Source organism: Canis lupus, chromosome 7, assembly GCF_011100685.1.
Source record: "Canis lupus familiaris isolate Mischka breed German Shepherd chromosome 7, alternate assembly UU_Cfam_GSD_1.0, whole genome shotgun sequence".
Taxonomy (NCBI): domain Eukaryota; kingdom Metazoa; phylum Chordata; class Mammalia; order Carnivora; family Canidae; genus Canis; species Canis lupus.
The window spans coordinates 30577983-30589291 of NC_049228.1; the positions used below are offsets into that span (position 1 = coordinate 30577983).

General features: G+C 43.2%; 1 protein-coding gene across 1 annotated transcript in view; it reads left to right on the forward strand.

Moving 5' to 3' along the window:
• The window catches only part of ADCY10 (adenylate cyclase 10), an 83479-nt gene extending 72569 nt beyond the window's left edge, over nt 1-10910 (forward strand). Inside the window, 7 exon segments of the mRNA NM_001253833.1 lie at nt 1532-1736; nt 1814-1917; nt 2597-2705; nt 3531-3648; nt 4963-5158; nt 9628-9816; nt 10392-10910. Of these exon segments, the coding sequence (NP_001240762.1) occupies nt 1532-1736; nt 1814-1917; nt 2597-2705; nt 3531-3648; nt 4963-5158; nt 9628-9816; nt 10392-10553 (1083 nt within the window). The 3' untranslated portion in view covers nt 10554-10910.
• The last annotated feature ends 399 nt before the right edge of the window (nt 10911-11309 follow it).

An 11309-nucleotide genomic window follows, 5' to 3' on the forward strand; every position in this document is an offset into this window, starting at 1 on the left:
GTGTCTGGCACATTCTCAAGAAATATTTAGTGAATAAAATGTTTTACTTCCCCTTCATATTTGCGAGGTGTCTCTTAAAAACATGGTGGCACTAGGGGACAGGAGACCATAATGGGAAAGCCAAAATTGGAAAGTGAATCAAAAGAGGCTTGTTAACAATGTGGCCATGACTGAGGGCAGAGCAGCCTGGCCAGTGCTCCCCTGGGTGCTCAGAAGCAGATGAGACACTCATTGTTGGATAACAGAAAGACCCAGAATGAGCCCCGAGAGAGTAGTTTCCGGAACTTCACCTATCTGTGGTGTGACCACTGGCAAACCACATAACCTCCAAGCTGTGTATTTTCCCCATAAAGTAAAGCCATTGGACTCTGTGTTCTTGGTCCAGATCCAAGAAGTCCTGGGCTCAGTCACAGCTTTGGACATTTCATTTGCCCGCCGGTCCTCTCCTGGTCTACAATTTCCAGCTGCCCTTCCTTTGTGGTAGCAGCATCTGAAACACAGCCCAGAACAAGAATACAGGAACTTCCTCAGATTGACTTTGTGGTTTAACAAATGCCCCCAGACCTGTCTGTGACACAGACTTTGTGGACTGCTTATTTTGTGTGATTTGAAGAATTCTACAGAAAAAAAAAGTTTTCTCCTAAATGCCTCCCCATGCCTCCCCACTAATGGGGCTTCCTTCTATCATTAGGAACACTTTTTTTTTTTTTTAGCTTTCTCTTCACCTGTCCCTAAGCATTTATATTCTGGGGCAACTTTATCATTTAAAAGAGTTGCTTATAGAGTAAATAACCGACTTCTCAGAAGTCTCTCAATTCAGTTTACAACTACTCTTTCCTCTTTTTAAAAGTAAACAAACCAAACCCACCCTTCTTTTTTGTTAAATAGAAGTATACACACTTGTTATAAAAATTAAACATCACATAAATGTATAAAGTAAAAAGTAAAGTCCCTCTTGTCCCTCAGATTCCTCCCCAGATATGCACCATGGAGTGAGTCCTTCCAGGCTTTTTGCTACGCAATCATATATTCACATATATAAGCCACTGCTCTTATTTTTCACAAAAATTAAAACTCTTATATTTTGCTTAAGGACTCTGTGGATAAGAGGAACCATCGAGCTTGTCCTGGATAATCCAATTAACAGGTGGCAGAAACCCAGTTTAATTTCTGTACCTAAGGGCAGCCCGGGTGGCTCAGCGGTTTAGCACCGCCTTCAGCCCAGGGCCTGATCCTGGAGACCCAGGATCGAGTCCAACATCCAGTCCCACGTCTGGGCTCCCTGCATGGAGCCTGCTTCTCTCTCTGCCTGTGTCTCTGCCTCTCTCTGTCTCTCTCTCTCTCTCTCTCCCTCATGAATAAATAAATAAAATCTTTAAAAAAAAAAATTTCTGTACCTAAGCCCATGCCTTGGCCTAAGGACCAGCTCCATCCTCAATGGACTGGCCAACATTGGGCGATGTCCCCAAGCTTCCTGCTTTGGGTTCCTTCTCAGTTTTGCCACTTCTCTTTTCCACTGCTGCCATTTCAGATCATTAAGGCCTACCTGGACTATTCACTGTACCACCAACTGGCCGGCTACCAGGGTATGTGGTTCAAATATGAAATCATGGCCATGGAACAGATCTCCAGTCTCCCCCTGAAAGACTCAGGCATTGAAATCGTGTCATATGTGGCTGATAAACTGGGCTACACCAAGCTTTTAATGGGTCACTTGGACTTGGCCATTGACTTAGGTAAGTTTGTCTGGGCAAGAAGGGACATGCAGATACAAGTGACACCTTGAAATACACTGGAATTGTTTTCTTCCCAGGATCTCGAGCCCAGAAGATGTGGACACTGCTCCAGAATCCCAACAGACGCTATAGGGTCCTCTGCTGGCTTAGTAAATCTCTCTTCTTGAAAAACAGGTATTTAGCTGAAAGTATTTTCCAAAATTAGAGGGAGGAAGCCATAATAATTGAGCATTCTGGGCACACTTTACCCTGACCATGGGGTGACAAGGGAGTGGGATCTATGGCATGATGTGACTGATAATCATAGTCTTTGGGATACCACTATTTGCATAGCCTTCTTTTTCTTTTAAGATTTTATTATTTTTTTAAAGTAGTCTCTACATCCAATGTGGGCTCAAACTTACAACCCCGAGATGGAGAGTTGTACGCTCCATTGATGGAGCTAGCCAGGCACCCCTGCACAGCAGTCTCTTACATACATCATCCCTAGTTTGTCTACTCTGGTCAGTGACTGGAGGAGAGTCAGCCCATCATCCTGCTGTGGGGAATGGGGTGCTCCACCGGCAGGGGGAGGAAACAGGAAGAGTCTCACAGGGGAGTCAAATGTCCAGAGAAGAGCAGCCAGGAGCAAAGCTCCTGCCAGCTTGGCCCAAATCTGGCTGCCCTGTGATAGACACAGGTCTGTGACAACAGTTTGAGCCAAGAGCCAATTTGAGATTTGGGAGTGGCTTTGAAATCTGTATCAGGGCCATATTTGATCTGGAACTCTGGGTAGCATGAAGAGGAGATCATTACTAACCTCCTTCCTCTCCTCCCCAGCACTTCCTAATCTTACCACCTTCCTTTGCCACAGAAACAAGCAACTGGTCCAGGTGCTGGGCTGGCTGTGGGACCTTTCTATAACGGAAGAGCACATCTTTAGCAAAGCATTTTTCTATTTTGTCTGCCTGGACATCATGCTTTATTCTGGTAAATGTGGCTTTGGAATTTACAAGAAATTGGGGATGTGGTATGTGTGTCGGTGTGGTGCTGTGGGGGCTGGGGTCTTGAGACCACTAGGGCTCGGTCTGGAAAGACATATAAGACAGGGAGGGGGAGAGCCTGGTGTAAGAGCTGAGGAGCCATCTGGAAGGTGCAAGGATGGTGAAGGACCAACAAGGAAGAGAATTTAGTTCACAAGAAGCTGCCAGGTTAGCATCTAGATCTATTTACACACAAGTGGTAGTGACAACAATGTTTTACTATGTTTCTTTTACTAGAGTACTTGTTAGCAGAATACATTTAAAAACTTGATGTTTTAGGATGAAGGGTTAAATGGCTAATGAGTCCAGGCCCTGGTAGCTGTTGGAGATTCAGAGAACAAGTTCTGTCCCTATAACTCCTGGTTACACCAAGTAGGCGGCCCTTAGTGTCCATAGTAAACCAGTGGGGCCAAGCTGGGCATTCATTCCCCACCATGTGGTCTTGAAAAGGAATACAGATACTGCTGCCAACAAGGGAATCACCAGTGGGGAGATGGGGAAGTCCAGGGTCCCTCAGGGAGGCCTGGTTTAAACTTCACTCCTGTCTGGTCAATCCTATGGAGTTGTGCCCTGTGTGCATACACTTCCACAAAAGCTGGAACTCTGTGAACACAGGGCAGTGTGCTCACAAAGTGGTTGCCATCCACTGGACAATTCATAAAGTCAACAGAGACTCTGGCCTCTCCCCACAGTGGGAAACCTGCCTGGGAGCTACTAGGCCAGAACAGGACCACCCCAACCCACCACCCAGGCTCTCCTATTTCTGTTTTAGGCTTTGTTTATAAGACATTTGAAGAATGTTTGGAATTCATATACCAAAATGAAGACAACAGAATCCTCAAATTCCAAAGTGGAATCCTCCTGGGACTTTACTCCAGTGTTGCTATCTGGTAACAATGTGTTTGCATATCACTAAACTCCCAAATTAGAAAATGTTGAATCCTGAATAAGAGTCTTATGATATTAAAAAAAAAAAAAAGAAAGAAAGAAAAGATAGAAAGAAAAGAATTTATAATTTATACTTGAGACAGCTATATCTGAAAGGCACCTGGGGGGTCACCTAGTTCATCCCCCTCCAGCAAGACCACCTCAGGTGCACTCAGCGCTACAAGCATTTACTACATCCAAACCATGGCACAGTAACACAGAGAGGAGTAAGAGTATTTGCTTTGGAGGTGTGTCTTGGTGTTTGAGGGAGACTCATAAACAGCACCACTTGCCCACCCACCGCCCCAATCAAGATGGAATTATGTTGAAAAACATTGTTGCTGGAACTGATGTGGGAGGGTGTGGCTTATGTGTGCAAGTAGGTGGGCTTCCTACTTTTGAAACCCAGTATTAACCTTGCCCACTTGGCAGCAGGAAGTTCTGGAAAACTGCAGTTCTCCCCCTTCAAGAAAGACCTCTTTCCACCACATGGTGGAGAGAAGAGCTACCAGAAGCTCCCACCCTATGGGCCTCACTGCCCCTCAGGCTAGAGAGGCCAGGTACCGGGCTCCACCTGCCTACCTCCTTCCCCAGTCACCAATAAGCCGTTCTCCCTCCTTTTTTTTTTTTTTTTTTAAGGTTTTATTTATTCATGAGAGACAGAGAGAGATAGAAACATAGGCAGAGGGAGAAGCAGGCTGCTGTGGGGAGCCCAATGTGGAACTGGATCCTGGATCCTGGGATCCGGAGCTGAAGGCAGACACTCAACTACTGAGCCACCCAGACATCCCTTGTTAACACTTGTTGACACAGATTCCTGGCCCCATCTCCAGAGTGTCTGATTCCTCAGACTTGTCTTGGACCAACAAGTCTGCATTTCTAAGGGACATCCAGGTGACGCTGGTGATCCTCATCTGTAGCCCACACTTTGAGTAGCACTGGCCTAGGCCATCTCCCTTTGGAAGTGGAGCAATTTCTTCAAGCTCTAGAATGTATAGCTCCAAATGTCTAAGATCCTTCACTTTATTTAGTTTCCAAAGAGTTAAACAAGTGGTTGCTAATATTACCTGAGCATTCCCCAGGATTCTGCTTGTCTCAAACCATCAAAAAATTCTATTCTTGTCCTGCTCCATATCGCATCCTTCCCAAACCAGGGAGTGGGCGGCAGGTTTCTGGGCCTGGGTACCAGGCACTCTACTTGCAGAGAGACCCATTTCTGAACCTCAGCTCATTCCAAGGGCAGCTCTGATTTGTGTTCTTCTTCTGTGATGGCACAGGTATGCCAGGCTCCAGGAATGGGACAACTTTCACATATTTTCCAATAGAGCTAAAAACTTAGTGTCAAGAAGAACACCGACCGCTCTATACTATGAGGGCATCAGTAGGTACATGGAGGGACAAGTTCTCTACCTTCAAAAGCAGATTGAAGATCAATCTGAAAATGCTCAGGATAGTGGAGTCGAGCTACTCAAGGTAAGCCCAGGACAGACCACTCCTTAAGTGGATTTCTGTCTGCCTCCTTCCGATAATTTTCTTGGATTCCAGAATTTATATGTTTATAGTACAAATTCTTAAGATAACTCCTTCTCCCCAGATTAGAAGAAAATACAAATTGCCCACAACCTTACTTCTCAGAGATAACCTCTTTTTACCTACAGAGACACCACTGCTTGAGTTTTTTTTCTGTATGCACACAGGCACACATTTCTATTTTTTAAACATGCTACCAAATAAAATATATTGTGAATAATTTCATGCCAGTAGATTGTTTTCTATACCATGAGTTAAAAAGAAGCATAGTATTTTCTCTTATAGATAAATCTCATAGATCTTGTTAGACGATATGCCAAACTGTTCTGGGACAGAAATTTTTTGTAGCATTTTATTCTTGTTCCTGTGAACATCTTGATAGGTTAAGTCTTTGCACGAGGAAGTTTAAATTGTTCAGCTGACCTTAAATGTGTCTCTCTCCTTTTTTTTTTTTTAAAAGATTTTGTTTATTTATTTGACAGAGAGAGAAAGTACATAAGAAGGCAGAGCAGCAGGCAGAGGGAGAGATGAGAAGCAGACTCCCCACTGAGCAGGGAGCCCAATGCAGGGCTTGATCCCAGGACCCCAGGATCACGACCCAAACCAAAGGCAGATGCTAAACTAACTGAACTACCCAGGCACCCCCTGAATGTGTCTTTTAAGTTAACTTCTTAAAAGAAACTTGTAAAATGCATCTTCAAACACTTCAGTATAAGCATTACAGAATGCATATCTTCCACTCCCTGAACAAAATTGTGCTGAGTGCAAAAATCCATACATCAATAAAATATTCAGCTGATATGTAGTAACCACCAGGTACAGCAGCAGGAGTACAAGGCAGGAACAAATTACACCTGCTATTGGCTCTAGGCTTACAGCCGAGATGGGGCAAGCCCTACAAGGGAGCAAACGGCTGGATCTCCTGTATTGACTTGACGCTTGTTTGCCTTGTTCACTTAAAAACTAAGTACGGGGCAGCCCAGGTGGCTCAGTGGTTTAGCGCCACCTTCAGCCCAGGGTGGATTCCTGGAGACCCAGGATCAAGTCCCACATTGGGCTCCCTGCATGGAGCCTGCTTCTCCCTCTGCCTGTGTCTCTGCCAATCTCTCTGTGTGTCTCTCATGAATGAATAAATAAAATCTTAAAAAAAAAAAAAAAAGACTAAGCACAGGTGTATTAGTTTTCTATTGCTGGGTCCCCACTTAGCACAACTAACAGCTTACATAACACAAACCTTTTATCTCACAGTTTGGCAGATCAGAAGTCTGGACAGGCTTATCTGGGTTCTCTGCTTAGGGGTCTTAGAAATCTTTAAAATCAAGATGTTGACCAAACTACTTTCTCATGATCTAGGGAAGAATCTGCTCACAGGGGGCACCTGGGTAGCTCAGTTGGTTAAGCATCTGCCTTTGGTTTAGGTCATGATCCCGGAGTCTCTGAGTCCTGAGCAAGGAGTCTGCTTCTCCCTCTCCCTCTGCCCCTCCACCTGCTCCTTCTCTCTCCTCTCTCTCTTTCTCTCAAATAAATAAAATCTTTAAAAAAAGAAAAGAAAAGAAACTGCTTGCAGGTTCCTTAAGTTTGTAAGCAGAATCCAGATGCTGAAAATTTAGGAGTGTCCCTATTTCAGAGATGTTAAAATATTTCAAAACAAGGCATCCTGGGACTTCAAGGCACCTTAAAGTCTATAGCTCTTTTATTTTTTTTTTAAGATTTTATTTATTTGTTCATGAGAGACACACAGAGAGAGGTAGAGGGAGAAGCAGGCTCCTTGAAGGGAGACTGATGAAGGACTCGAATCCCAGGACCCCAGCATCATGACCTGACCCAAAGGCAAACACTCAACTGCTGAGCCACCCAGACATCCCTATAGTAGCTTCTTTAATCTTGAGAACCTCACTAGGAGGGAGGTCCTTTTCCCAACTGCAGAGAGCCTTCCATCTGCCCAGGTAGGAGCCTTGAGCTACCATACTCACACAACACCCATGTGTCTCTTCCTGCAACTTGTTCACACCACTTATAGGTCATTGTCAGCACCGCTTAGAGATATGTACTCTTTGCCATAGAGCATGTGTTTATTATTTCTGATACATAAAGCATTCTACTGACTCACACTCAGGAATTGCTTGGTTTTATAAAAAACATTATTTCATTTCATGTAATTATTATGTATTATTTCGTTTCATGTAATTATTATGTAATTTCATGTAATTTGATAGAGTAAATGTCTTTCCTTGAGTTGAAAGAATGACCTATGTGGGATTTGAGACATGCTTAACTCCATGTTGGTCAGAAAAAATAGGGGAGGCACCTGGGTGGCTCAGTTGATTAAGCGTCTGACTTTGGCTGGAGTCATGATCTCAGGGTCCTGGAAGCAGGACCTCTCCCTCTGCCTGCTGATCCTCCTGCTAGTGTGTACTCTCTCTGTTCAAATAAATAAATAAGTAATCTTTTTTTTAAAATAGGTTTGTTTTTTACCATATTACACATGATTTATTCAAACATTCTTTTTTTTTTCCTTCCAAATGCCAGGCACATTGCATATGACAAGTGAACTGGCTGTCATTATCTTTTTTAAATATTGATTACTAATAAAGGTGTGCCACACTTTTGGCCAAAGTGATATTATGAAAATCCAGATAGATAAACTAGCAGGTGCTGAAAAGAAACACATCTTTATTTAATGAGTAGTAAAGTGATAAAACTCACCCATCCCAAAGACAGAGTACAGGTTAAAAATAGAGTAGGTACTCCTGGGTTACAATAAAGATGAGAAAAATATTGTCTCTGCACTCAAGGACTTTGTGATTTACCGAGTTAGAAAAGTATGTGGGGGAGGGGGCCCAGGGCTGGGAAGGCTAGGTAGAGGATGCTGGGGGAACGTGGGAGCACACGTGAAGAGCCCACTGTAAACTCTCCCACGGGACACAGAACAATGTCTTGTTCACAGTAGATTTCATTTCTTAAATAACTGATGAATGAAATAGACATGGAACAGATTGGTCAGGAAAACTCAATGTTCAACTCCGTTTCTGTAATACTGAAGTAAATACAATAAGATACTGTTTCATTGATTATCAAATTAGCAAAGACATGAAAGAAGACACATTCATACTCCGAAAGACTCCCATAAACTTTCTGGGAGCATTCTGGCAAAATATCTTTAAAATATGCACATCAGTTAATTCTCTTCCTGGGAATTATCCTAAGGAAAAATCTGATGGCAAAGAAAAAACTTATCTATGAAGGTATTAATCTTGGGTTTATAACATTAAAAAACTAGGAGAAAATGAAAACTATATATACTTCACAAAGAAGACTTTGGTTGAGTCAGAAATGGTGCATTTAAACATTGGGATATTTGACATAAAAATTCTGAATCTCTGACTCTTCTTTTAAAAACTGTAATGTTGGGACGCCTGGGTGGTTCGTGGTTGAGCATCTGCCTCTGGCCCAGAGCATGATCCTGGGATCTGGGATTGAGTCCTGCATTGGGCTCCTTGCGGGGAGCCTGCTTCTCCCTCAGTCTGTGTCTCTACCTCTCTCTCTCTCTCAATCTGTGTCTCTCATGGATAAATAAATAAAAATATTTAAAACAAAGAAACAAACAAACACAAAAAACTGGAGTACCTGGTGACTCTAAGCCCACAGTGCTAAAGTAGGGCAGCCTTTGGCTGGAATTGACAGGTGACACTTGATAGGCCGCATCTTCTCTAGTATGACATAATCCCCTCTCCTTCTTATCATGTTACATCCAGCCTGCTTATTTTTGTTGTTGTTTTAGAGAGAGAGAGAAAGGCAAAGAAATAAGTGGGAAAGCATGGACCCAAATATTAAAAGTATTTCTCCATCCTAGGCTTATGGGTAATTCTTAGTCTATACTTTTTTCCCTGAATTTTGAACAATAACTATATTGCCTTGCTAATCAAAAAAATTTTTTTAAGATTATTTATTTATTTATTTATTTATTTATTTGAGAGAGAAAGAGGGAGCGAGCATGAGCAGGGGTGGGGGGGATGGTGAGGAACAGAAGGAGAGGAAGAAGCAGACTCCTCACTGAGCAGGAAGCCCAGTGTGTGTGTGGAGGTGGGGGAGGCTCGACTCCAGGACCCCAAGATCATGACCTGGGTGGAAGGGAGATGCTTAACCGACTGAGTCACCCAGACACCCCTGAAAAGATTTTTTTTTTAATGTGGTTGCAGAGAAGAGTAGTAAGCCCATCCATATCACATTCTTGGTCTGAGGCTACTTCACTTGACATGTGTCACCATACAAGGTGACATGTACGTATGTCTCTGTAATACACTTTTTCATTTGATTGCTTAAATCTTTGAAATGTTCCAAATCATCTGCAGAGGAAAAATCTTTGTGGCCAAGGACTAATTTCTGACTCAGATATGCTGTTTTTCCTTTAGAACTTGGAGAGTCTAGTGGCTCAGAATACCACTGGTCCTGTCTTCTACCCAAGGCTCTACCACCTGATGGCCTATGTCTGTATACTAATGGGAGACGGGCAGAACTGTGACCTCTTCCTGAACACAGCCATACAGCTCTGTGAAACACAGGGGAATGTGCTGGAGAAATGCTGGCTGAGCATGAACAAAGTATGTACCATCATCCAGCAAGCCAGGATGGGGATGCCCACCCTTCTAAGGAAGCCCCAGAAACCTATTGCCTAGTAGGTTTCCCCAAGCATGGAAGACCATCACAGGCCTTTCTGGACTCTTCCTGAAAGGGGTTAGAGATCCATAGTTCGGGTGTGTGTGCCGTCTCTTCCCCTTCAAGTTCCCATAGAATCTCCCTCACATTCATATCTGCTTCAGGAAGATCTCTGCCCCATCATTGTGGCCCTCAGCACTCTCTACATTGTGTTATGTTGCTATGCATGTCTTTCCTCCCCCTTGAGAACGTGAACTCTTAGAAGGCAAAAATCACACGTAGCAACCAGCACCCCACCTTGCACTCAGTATTTGTTGAACAAGTGAATGGATGTGTGCTTATATGTGTTTATTTAAAGAATCGTGTCAGCATCTGAGTTTGGGCAGCAAAATTCAACATTTTGTCAGTGGGTTCACTCAGTTTTGAAAGCTGGACACTGGAACCAGTCCTGTATGAGATCAACCTTGGTCACACAAGTTGAAGAGCACTAATTAATCCTTTGCCTTCTCCCTACTCGCAGGATTGGTGGTACTCAAGCTCTGAGTTAACAGAAAACCAATGGCTTAAAACAATCTCGAGTCTCCCATCATGGGAAAAAATTGTATCTGACAAGGTAAAGATGCAGGATATTCAGAGAAACAAATTCCTGATGAGAATTAATATCCTGGACGATCCTTTCTAACATTTCATGAAAGAGGACAAAGATTTCAGGAAGACTCCTTCTCTTGCGATTATCCATTATTAACCTTTCCTCATAGCCGGCACCCCCCAGGTCCCTGCACATTCTCTTCTGTTCCAGACACAGAACCAAATACACTGGTTTCTTCCCTCTTCCTAGAGGGTCAGACAGGATCGGCAGGGTCATGCTTACTCTCTCCCAGTTTTATACAAACTGCCTTTGGCTCTCATTTTCAACTTGACCTGTTCATTTTGACCCATGCAAAATGTGTGTCCTGTGGAAAAATATCAATATCAAAATGGTATGTGTTGTGACAGATACATTTCTAGTTAATATATTAAACTGAAAATGTTATTTTTACATGTCTAGTTGTTCCACTTTTTGTAGCACCATATTGCAAATGGCAAATTCTTCTCTTGGTCTGTAAGAGCAAGATTTGAAAAGACACATTTTTTAAAAAGATTTTATTTATTCATGAGAGAGAGAGACAGAGAGGCAGAGACATAAGCAGAGTCCATGCAGGGACCCTGATGCAGAATTCGATCCCGGGACTCCAGAATCGTGTCCAGGGCCAAAGGCAGGTGCTAAACCACTGAGCCACCTAGGGATCCCCTGAAAAGACACATTTTTGTGGTGCCTGATTGTAGCTTTCACATGCATCAAGTATCTGTGGAAATAGATTTTTTTTTAAGATTTTATTTATTTATTCATAGACAGAGAGAGGCAGAGACACAGGCAGAGGGAGAAGCAGGCTCCACA